This window comes from Thalassophryne amazonica, chromosome 21, assembly GCF_902500255.1.
Source record: "Thalassophryne amazonica chromosome 21, fThaAma1.1, whole genome shotgun sequence".
NCBI classification, from domain to species: Eukaryota; Metazoa; Chordata; class Actinopteri; order Batrachoidiformes; family Batrachoididae; genus Thalassophryne; species Thalassophryne amazonica.
The window spans coordinates 28615757-28627186 of record NC_047123.1 but is presented as its reverse complement, the minus strand read 5'-3'; the positions used below and the strand labels follow the sequence as shown (position 1 = coordinate 28627186).

The 11430-nt window shown below is 42.4% G+C and overlaps 1 protein-coding gene across 1 annotated transcript; it reads left to right on the top strand.

Annotated features, from left to right (window-relative positions):
• Positions 1–6840: 6840 nt before the first annotated feature.
• On the top strand, positions 6841–10454 carry chac1 (ChaC, cation transport regulator homolog 1 (E. coli)). The gene is made up of 3 exons (XM_034162232.1): positions 6841–7444; positions 7542–7577; positions 9728–10454. The coding sequence occupies exons 1-3, from the start codon at positions 7274–7276 to the stop codon at positions 10133–10135; spliced, it is 615 nt and encodes a 204-aa protein (XP_034018123.1). The 5' UTR covers positions 6841–7273; the 3' UTR covers positions 10136–10454.
• Positions 10455–11430: the final 976 nt, after the last annotated feature.

The following is an 11430-nucleotide window of genomic DNA, read 5'->3' as shown; positions in this document are numbered from 1 at the left end:
TGAAATTCAAATCCGTTTCCACGGATACCATCCCACCCTCTCCCCATCCCTTCTCAAGCTGGAAATGGCAAAACAAAGCCAGGCGCAGGGTAAAGGGGAACACACCCTCCTCCACCCTTCAGCATGCACGCTCACGTCCGTGCACGGCCAACCAAACAGATGCCGTGGGGAGGGGTGATTCAGCAGTGCCATAAAAACAGCAGCATATGCCAGGCCTCGGAGTGCACAGGCTGCCTCCTATTAAATAAAAAGAAAAAGCATGCACAAGCACATGCACACTCCCCCAAATGCCCGCCTCCCCCCCTTCAGGGTTGAGGGCAGTAGTTCAACACCCGCTCTGTACCACCCACTCCTGCAAACAAAGGGGGGGTGGGGGTGCACTGAGCTGTCACCAGATGGGAGCTATTGGATCTGATGTCCTCATGCGTGATGAAGAGAAGCACTCGCTCGAGTGCGTTCCTCCGCCAAGGTGCAACAGGCGTTTCAACCGTCGCCCAACCCCTTGAGCCGCTGCAAGCTCAGTCCAGGCCCCAGTACATGAGAAATTTAACAAAATGTTGTTGCGCATCATCTCGGCCTGTGCGCTCGCACATTTTCCGTAGATTTTTTTTTTTTAAGAGTGATTTTCATGTTGTGGGAAAACCAGTCGAGACTAAACAGTCTAATTCCTACAATTCTATTCCCTGTGCATTTGGGAATTCTCTTATAGACCATGTTTAGGCCCAAAACAGCTTCTTTTAGATGTCACAAAAGTTTTAAGTTGTATCATGGAACGCATCCAAATCAGAAACTTTACGTTCTAGCAACAAATGATGGAACGATATGTCACATGTGACCATAATATCATGGGGCCTGTATCGAATCGTATAATCCTTTTGAAACGAGCATCATGATACCATTAAAAGTCAACTTCTGCATGGAAGAAATAATGACCTGCAGAAGAATCATCAATTATTTAGAAAATGTGAAAATATGAAAACATCACACTTCAGATTACTTTGTACATAATTAGTGGGAAGAGAATGTAAAAAGTACCAAACTTGCAGCAGATGCAATCGCGACACACATGCAATTGCGACAGGTGCGTCATCGCGACACGCATGCAACTGCGACAGGTGCGTCATCGCGACACGCATGCAACTGCGACAGGTGCGTCATCACGACACGCATGCAATTGTGACAGGTGCATCGCGACGCACATGCAATCGCGACCCGTGCATCATGACACATGCAATCGCAACAGGTGCATCGCGACATGCATGCAATCCCGATGGGTGTGATACATATGGAATTGTGGAGCTAGCGTATCGTTCTGCCCCTGCCAGCAGCAGCCTTGTTCCATGTAAAGCAGGGAGCTGAACAGAGTTTTCAATTTAAACATTTGTTGGCTACAAACTTGATTTTCGCAATACTCAGCAACCTATGTTAACGAGCTGAAACCCATATAACACAACAAGGCAACGAGTGCACCTGGCAAGTGTGAAAATGTTAAAATGCCTTTTATTTTGACATCCTCAACTGCCTTCAATTCCCAGGAATCGTATGACATTTAACTCCCCGTCAGTTGCAATCAATGTTTGGCAGAGAATCTCAATAACTCCTTCATGCACTTCCTGTTAACAATGATCTCTGTGGATCCTCTCCAACATGTGCACATCTGAGCAGATTTGGAGAAAAGAAGCTTCCCCCTAAATCCCAATCCCCACCATTACTCCAAGCTATTGCCTGTCGCATGAGCCAGCAATTGTACGGTGACGTTTTCTTCCCACCGTGATCTTACTCTCTCAACCACCTGCGTGCACATGCTACGACTCTGCTCTTTGGCCCGTGCGTCTCGCCAGCACGGCCAGGCGTCGTCATTGTGTTCTAATCAGTGCATCCTGTTTGTGAGCCAGTGACATCAGATCCCGTTTCCTTCCCAATTAAAAAAATATGAAATAAAATACAGATGCACAACATGCCGGCAGAGGCCTGACGGTTTTCTCATGGTACACCTTCTCCAGTCTGCACGTGAGTCGCCAGGAAATGACCTCAACACAAATGACGGAGTTAACCTACATGGTGTCGGGGGGGAATCTATAGATCTGTCCATTTCATCTCATGCTCTTTTTTTTTACTTCATCCTACCATCCACTTGTGGTCATTTCACTAATTAACACTAAGTGTCAGTAAGAAACACAGACGCAAAACAAACTTGCCAAAATTAAGCACCAGTTTGTAATCTGGTGGATGATTACTATCTTGTCTCACTTGAGAAAATCACGGAATCATTTTATGAACAAGTGACAGAGAAAAGCTTAAGTGACCTTTACTTGCCAATGTGAGGTCTTTAGTACAGAATCACTCCAGCCACCAAACTGCATCACGATGGAAATGTAAAAGCTTTGAGAAGCTTAAAAAAATGTTGGAAAATGTTTGCTGTTTAGAACCCATTTCAAAATCATCCAGAATGCACATGCACATCCTGATCAACATCAAAGTGTAAAGAGTTCTCCTTATCGCCAAGTTTGACCATTACGCCAAGTTTCATTCACTTTAGTTGAAAACATTTTAAGATATTTATGACAAATGTTGGAATGTCTCATTTGCATGCTTTTTTTTTTTTTTAAAGAACCCAGTATGTACATGCACATCCTGATCATCTCTCAAATTTAATGAACTCTTTCCCTTATAAGATTGATCATTCCAACGACTTTCATCAGGTTCAGCAAAGAACTATTTGCGAAATTTGCCAAATGTAAAAAAAATAAGAAATAAATAAAAGACCAGACCAGAGGAGTGGATGGACATGAAAAGCCACGACCTGATGGGACCGAAGGCTGTGCATGACACGTGGTCGGTGCAACGCTTTAGATTTATGAAGCTCCGAAACAGTTGTCTGGCCTCTGATCCGAGGCAGATAATACCAGCTATTTATAGATAATCTATTTATTGAGCACATATGAGCCTCTGCTGTTATGACGGATCTGCGTGGGCCGGTGGAATCTTTGTACGTTTTATCACATCTTGCGGCATTCTGATCATTTTCTGTTTTATTGCGTCTGCACTTTGTTCAAGGCTTGTGCAATTTTAAGTCTGTTTTAGGCTATTCTCACGTTTTCCACTTAACATGCTAAACAGCAGTCTGAAGTCTTAAAAAAAATGAATAAGTAAAAGTGCACTGTCTGCACTAATCCACGGCACCCTGGTCAAACTTTGATAAAATTACCATTACAGGTGTCGCTTTTCTGCAGAAGCTTTATACGAACGTACAGTTCACTGATTTTGACCTTTGAACCGCCCCCAGGACTAAACCAACCAACTTTTAGGTTCCTTAGATGACCCCAAAACACAATCAGGATGTTCCCAAAAATAAAAACTGGCCTCAAGCCAGTTATCCAAGATGGCGTCCAAGATGGCCGCCAAAATAGGGTTTTTCACTAAAACACCTTTAAACAACATATAAACAACTTAAATATCACAGAGATTCAATTATAAGGGTATGTTGGCGGCCACTTTGGACGCCATTTTGAATCTTAAACCCATGAATGAATTTGGTTTAGGCACAAATGAGTTAGTTGTGACCTGCAATGGTCTCCCCATTGAATCTCTGTGATATTTAAATTGTTTATATATGTTTTTTAAGAACGTTTTTGTGAAAAACCCTATTTTGGCGGCTATCTTAGGCGCCATCTTGGATAACTGGCTTGAGGCCAGTTTTTATTTTTGGGTACATCCTGATTGTGTTTTGGGGTCATCTAAGGAACCTAAAAAAGTTGGTTTGGTTTAGTCGTGGGTGGGGGGGGGGGGGGGGGGGGGTGCAAAGGGGTCGTAGCTCCCCTAGTATGGGGCGTGGTGTTCGAGGTGACGGGCACTCAGGTTGAGGAGTCCCTGAAGTATCTGAATGTGTGCATTCTGCTCTGGCTTGTTGATTTTGTTAACTTCTGAACTGAGCGCACACTTAAACCAAATCTTTCCACCTTTCTCAAACAGGTCAACTATCTGGGTTTTCATATTGGGCAGCTCTGCCTCAGAGTAACTCTGTTTAATGGAGGACAAGGTCATTCAGAATTTGCATGACTGTCAAGGTGAGGTTGAAGTGCCCCTTGGAACGGCGCCCTGCAGTGCACATCCATCACGCTCCCTGACATCGGCTGGGTCAGCGTGTACCTTGGATGCGACTCAAGTGGCGTATTTTCATGGTAGCTGCTGGCTGCGGACAATTCCAGACGTGGAAGTCCTGTATTTAGATTATGCTGTGAGGTGAAAGCAGGTTCACAAATCACTCCACCAAAAAAAAAGTGTAAATATAAGCTAGGGAAGCCCCACCCCCTTGAAATTCTGATTTGTGCTCCACTTTTAAAGTCCTGAACAAATGAAATGTTACAAAATGAGTCTCAGTGAGGTATATAAAATATAGAACATTTTAATGACAAACAGTGCTCACTGGCCATGTTTGCATGCACATAATAATCAGATAACTGTTAGTAATCAGATAACTGTAATAAAGCTGAAAGCTCCAGTGTCAGTTTGGCACAAGCGGACACGCAGGTTTGCTGTCACCAAAAGCATCAGGCGAGTAATCTGCACCCTGGCTACAACCTTTAGCAATAACTAACTACAAAGCTGTCACCATGGAAGACAAAACGAGCTAAATATTAAATGAATCCTTTTCCTTGTTTCGGTACATGCACAGTCAGTTTGGATTATGCATCCCCCTCCCTAGTGCCATGTCCCTGACAGCACCTGTATGTAAACACCTCACGTAGAACATTTTAATCAAGGCTTTGAACCGGTAATGAAACAAAAAGGAAAACCAGAAATATTATATTTTTTATGTTCTTGAAAAGAATGGCTGTTTTAATATAATAGTAACTGGGTAATACCGTTATTTCTTTCGTTCTTTAAAAGGTTTCCTTTAACAATGACTCGGTGAGGTTCACTTCCTTTTATTTTGGCCATTGACTGGACAAAGTGCTGTCATCTTGTGTTTCACACTGAGAAATGCACCCAGAGCAGACAAACACAGAGGGACTTTTTTCTTCCTTTTTCTTAATTTAATTCCTTCTCGTGGAAATTACTAATTTCCCAGACGCCATCTTCCAAAAACAAGGATGTCTTATCGTCAAGCTGTGATGAATCCAACTGAAACAACATAACAGGTCAGATTAAGACTTTATATTTTCTCAGTGTGTGATCGGTTTTAATAACTGAAACAATCGGAACTGTATGAATGGTTTGCTTGAGGACTGTGTCCGGTTGCTGAGAGCAACACAGCGCCATCTCTTTTAAAAATACACAAACAGCTGCTTGCTTTAAATACAAAATAAGTCTATTCCGGGTGATCAATGCAGACCCTCTTTCTCTTAAAATACTTTATTTTACTTAATTACTAAATTATGCAATTATGTAATTCTTCTGCAGATTTAGCCAATGCTGCCATGGAGAAAAGCACGCGCACACACACACACAAAAAATAAATCCAAACTGATGTGTGAAAAATGAACCATTTAATATTTAGTTCGTATTGCTTTCTTTCTAAGTGCACACGCACAGTGAGGAAATATGACGGCAAACTGCTCAAAATCCAGCATATATGTCAAAAAAGTGGCTGATCTCCATGGAAATATAACGTCATCTGTCGCGTTCAAACGCCATGAGACAACAGCATGTATAAGTGAGGCTGAAGCAATTAAACAGAAAAGTGTTTTCGTATCGCTTCTGCGGATCTGGCGCGTTTTAAGCCGCACAACAGACTGACAGCTGCCGCCGTCTAGAGGTGGGCGGATCGATCCTAATGTCGATAAGATCGATACCAACGTTGGTATTGGTACTGAACGATCCTCGTGTACTCAAGCTTTTTTTTTTCTCTCCTGCATGCACTGACTGCTGCGCACGCAGATTCATCAAAGTCTACTCTCTGTCTGTAAGAGCAGCGCTGCGTCACACAACACAGTGTAGCGCACCCTTGTATTGCGGTCTGTCACCCCTCTACCTCAGGAGATTTTAAGCTGTGTTGAGTGATATTTTTTTAAACAAAAATGTTGATTGAGATAATAAAGTATTTTGTTACCACGTATAATGTTTGGCGAAATTCTATCCTAGGTCTATTGGATCCTTTGGATCTTTGAAGCTTAAATATGAAAAAGTATCGGTATCGATATCGGCAATACTGGGCCTGTATTTACTTGGTATCGGATCAATACCAAAATTCCCTGTATCGCCCACCTCTACCGCTGTCCTGCATAAAGGGGGCGAGCTAGTTAATTAGGTAGGAGTTTGATTGAGCGCCTGATAAATTTGAACACGTTGAAAATAGTACGATTTTAGCAGACTTTTCCAGCGTTGTGTTGAGGTGTATCGAGTTCCCACAGAGTTGTACAAGTTATGCAGAGTCATTCGGGGAAAATAAGGTGTGAGAGACGCTCAACATGGCACCTTGCCTTAATGAAGTGATTTTAAAAATTCTATATTTTTGTTTTGTTGGGATGGAAATGTATGACAAGCTGTGTGGGAGTGTGAATGATGCAATGTTTTGATGTGTTGCTTTGCCCTGAAAATACAAGGAAGAGTTGCGTCAGCCAGAGTGAGTCCAAAACATATTTACAGAGTGACAGCATGTGCGACCAATCATAAATCGACTCCGTTAGAGTGACAGCGTCCACAGCCAATCGCGTCGATATGAGATTGCGCAATCACCTTCACTTTGAGCCAACTGCATCCCGAATCTTGGTCAAGTCCCGCCGTATTCGATGTACTAAAATTGATTGGTTTAAACAATGCGAGTGACTCATCGCTATTGGTGGAGCCCACCGACGCGGTAACGCCTCCTGCCGGAGCTTTATAAATGTAAGAGCACGACGACGACTTCATGTTGACCAGAAGAACGAGTAAGCTAGGCGGCGTTAATTTTATCTGTTTATTTGAAATTATTCTTTTAGTTTGTCTTTGTATCTTAACGTTTAAGCGGCCGGCGAAGTAGCTGGCTTGAACAGTCATTTTTTTTTTTAAGAAGCGATGTCTGAGGCCTAAACGGCTGCCATGGATTTTTAAGGCATAATGCGGCAACTTTAATGCACCGGCAATGCATTGTGCACGGCAAAACCACGCGCGGAGCTCCGTCCCCACAACTGCTCAGCAGTTGGGCTCGAATACCATCGACGGTATCCCCGAGAAAAAGCCGGTACCGCTGCTGTTGGACCGGAGGAAGCTAACGCTAGCTAGCTAGTCGGCTCGTTCAGGCCCTGTGAGGGAAAGAAAAAAAAAATCGATTCATCTGAACGTCATCATCATCATGAAACCTCAAGACATCGTGTCGGGGAAGAGCAGCCTGTGGATCTTCGGGTACGGCTCGTTGGTGTGGAAGCCCGACTTTAAGTACAAGAGGAGCAAAGTGGGTTTTATTCGAGGCTACAAGAGGCGTTTCTGGCACGGAGACAACTTCCACCGCGGCAGCGACGAGCTGGTGAGACTGTTTGTGTGTGTCTGCTTTCTGTTTGTGTGCCTGTTGTGCGGATCCTGAACTGTTCTGTGGTCTTGTCTTTTTTTTTTTTTTTTTGTAGCCAGGAAGAGTGGTGACGCTGGTGGAGGATGATGAGGTGAGCAGAACTGATTCATCACCGTCTTCCTCCTGCTGGAGGTCAACCTGATGCAACTGCAGCTGATTAGTCACGTCTGGCGTTTGCTGGCTCTTGATTGGCTGAGCGCACCTGACTTAATTAGCAGTGGGCGTGGCAATGCGAGCCCCAACCTGGAGCCTGCACAGCAAAACAGGGCATTGGTTGAAATCCTGCTCAAATAAACTCTCCCAGGTGGACACATCTTTAACGAAGATGCAAATTTATTTATCAGTACCTAAATTAAGGCAAGGTATTGCAGTTATTTAGGCATAGGTGTGCCCCCCCCCCCCCCATCTGTAGCTTTCTGTAGCTGCCTTCTGAAGGTGGACCAAAATAGTCCTGCAAATTTACTCCTGTAGCCTTCATAGACATTTTACTAAGCTGCTGAAAAATGCATGAATAACATCTACATCTAAAAAAAAAGAATAAAATGACCCGTCTTCAAGCCCCACCTACTGCACATATGATTGGCTTTTTAAAATTGATGTGCTATCTACAAACCACAAATGGCTGTCATTTGTTTCCTTACAACTTTGGCGCAATGTCTTTCTCACAATAATCGCACATCGTAATGTGGTACCATATCAGTAGCCACAAGACTATTTTTATTCAGTGTCTGCTACAACTCCTGGCAAAAATTATGGAATCACCGGCCTTGGAGGATGTTCATTCAATTGTTTAATTTTGTAGAAAAAAGCAGATCACAGACATGACACAAAACTAAAGTCATTTCAAATGGCAACTTTCAAGAAAAAAAGATTGTGGCAGTCAGTAACATTTACTTTTTTAGACCAAGCAGAGGAAAAAAATATGGACTCACTCAATTCTGAGGAATAAATTATGTAATCACCCTGTAAATTTTCATCCCCAAAACACCTGCATCAAATCACATCTGCTTGTTAGTCTGCATCTAAAAAGGAGTGATCACACCTTGGAGAGCTGTTGCACCAAGTGGACTGACATGAATCATGGCTCCAACACCAGAGATGTCAATTGAAACAAAGGAGAGGATTATCAAACTCTTAAAAGGGTAAATCATCACACAATGTTGCAAAAGATGTTGGTTGTTCACAGTCAGCTGTGTCTAAACGCTGGACCAAATACAAACATGGGAAGGTTGTTAAAGGCAACATACTGGTAGACCAAGGAAGACATCAAAGTGTCAAGACAGAAAACTTAAAGCAATATGTTTCTAAAATCTAAAATGCACAACAAAACAAATGAGGAATGAATGGGAGGAAACTGGAGTCAACGTCTGTGACCTAACTGTAAGAAACCACCTAACGGAAATGGGATTTACATACAGAAAAGCTAAACGAAAGCCATCATTAACACCTAAACAGAAAAAAAACAAGGTTACAATGGGCTAAAGAAAAGCAATCATGGACTGTGGATGACTGGATGAAAGTCATATTCAGTGATGAATCTTGAATCTGCATTGGGCAAGGTGATGATGCTGGAACTTTTGTTTGGTGCCGTTCCAATGAGATTTATAAAGATGACTGCCTGAAGACAACATGTAAATTTCCACAGTCATTGATGATATGGGGCTGCATGACATGTAAAGGCACTGGGGAGATGGCTGTCATTACATCATCAATAAATGCACAAGTTTACGTTGATATTTGACACTTTTCTGATGTTTAATGATGATGAAATCATTTTTCAAGAAGATAATGCATCTTGCCATAGAGCAAAAACTAAAAACATTCCTTGCAAAAAGACATAGGGTCAATTTCATGACATAGGGTTAATGTCAACAAGCAGATGTGATTTGATGCAGGTGTTAGTTTTGGGGATGGAAATTTACAGGGTGATTCCATAATTTATTCCTCAGAATTGAGTGAGTCCATATTTTTTTCCTCTGCTTGGTCTAAAAAAGTAACAGTTACTGACTGCCACAATCTTTTTTTCTTGATTTCTTATAGTGTTTCTTAAAGCCAGAAAGCTGCCATTTGAAATGACTTTAGTTTTGTGTCATGTCTGATCTGCTTTTTTTTCTACAAAATTAAACTGAACATCCTCCGAGGCCGGTGATTCCATAATTTTTGCCAGGGGTTGTATAAGCTGCATTGTTGCAACCTCATGATGGGATTATAAGTAAACATGTTGCCTTTTTCTTTTCACAGGAGAGCACTTGGGGCGTGGCCTTCGAGGTGATGGGTACTCAGGTCGAGGAGTCCCTGAAGTATCTGAACGTGCGCGAGACGGTCTGTGGCGGCTACGTCACCAAGGCGGTGGATTTCTTTCCCGATGGGGAGAGCCACTCGCCAGTTCAGGCACTAGTGTACATCGCTACTGCCGACAACCCCCTGTACCTGGGGCCAGCCAGCCCGCAGGAGATCGGCACCCAGATCGCCGTGTGCAGCGGGAAGACGGGCCATAACCTGGAGTACCTGCTGCGGCTGGCTGAGTTCATGAGGAACAGCTGCCCGCAGGTGAAGGATGCTCACCTTTTCTCAGTGGAGGCGGCGGCCCTGGGTGTGGTGGCATATGTTAGCAGCCCAGTAGCGTGTACTCGCTTCATTTACTCATAATGGGTGAACACGTTAAACATGGAGAGGCTTTTCATGTGTCACACCTGTAATCAGTTAAGTCTTATCTGTAAAATCTCACCACACATCCATCCTGTGTAAATTCTACTGAAGCAACAGGGAAAAGGGTTATAACCAGAATGTTACTGTGCAACTCTATATAATAATTAAAAAAAAAAAAAACACTCCGTCCAGTGTGTAAAGCTGGTGCTGCTTTGTATTAAATGGTTTTAAAATGTTTAGACCTGTTTGCTGTTAAAGATTGAGATGGAAAGTTTTCCATCAGATGTAACTGTAAAGTCCAATAAAATGTTTTGAATGATTTTTGGTGTGTCCTGTTCCCAGTTGAGTGCACACTTAAGCTAAATCTTTAGATCTTTCTCATTTTGGTCAACTAGCTGGGTTTTTAATATCAGGTAGTTCTGCCTCAAGGTAAATGTGTTTAAGGATGATTCTTACACTACGGGCACTTGTGTCTTTTGTTCATATTGTATGAAAAACAGAAAAAAGGGGAAATTTCACACTTTTATAGTTATCTTTACAATGAAAGAGTTAAGAAATTTGTTCTAGTCTGACTTTCACCCTTTTTTTTTCAGCATCATACGCAAATATTGCTGTTTTGTGCTTGTCCCACACCCAGACTTTTAATCTTCAATGATTAAAAATAAGTGGTGAAACATTTTTTCTAATGTTTTAAAATATCTCCAAATAAATCAGTAAAATCAAAACATAATTGGGGTATTCAATGTCATACAACTATTGTGATTTTTTTTTTTTAACAAAATGTAGTCCCACACTATTGCTGTAATTTCCACCACAACACTAACATCCCTTTAAACAGTTTTTATGAAAGATTGTTTGGGTAGTTTCTATGGAGATAAACTGTGACATCAGCACATGTATATAGCACCAAATCACAACAGTTGCCCCAAGGCACTTTATATTGTAAGGCAATGGTGTGGTGGAAATTACAAGGCCAATAGTGCCCGTAGTTAAAGAATCACCCTTAAATGAGGAATGTTGTGAGACTACATAGAGACAAACACTCGCAGCCAATTTACAGTCAATTTAAAGTTTCCAGTTCACTTAACTTGGATGTCTTTGGAAGTGGGGGGGAAGCCAGAGCACCTGGAGGGAACCCACACAAACATACTAAGTCCACACAGGAAAGGGGCTGGATATGATCCCACAACCTTACTGCTGTGAGGCATCAGTGCTGGCCACTAAAGCACTGTAGCCAGGATCACAAATAAATAAAAAAAAAATACAAGCTAGGGGGTCTGTGCACTCTATATTAT

What these genes read in the sequence shown, in the direction of transcription:
- chac1 (XM_034162232.1), top strand. Translation starts at nt 7,274, where the DNA reads ATGAAACCTCAAGACATCGTGTCGGGGAAGAGCAGCCTGTGGATCTTC. An exon ending in ACCGCGGCAGCGACGAGCTG is followed by an intron (nt 7,445 to 7,541) that starts GTGAGACTGTTT and finishes TTTTTTTTGTAG; the next exon opens with CCAGGAAGAGTGGTGACGCT. An exon ending in CGCTGGTGGAGGATGATGAG is followed by an intron (nt 7,578 to 9,727) that starts GTGAGCAGAACT and finishes TTCTTTTCACAG; the next exon opens with GAGAGCACTTGGGGCGTGGC.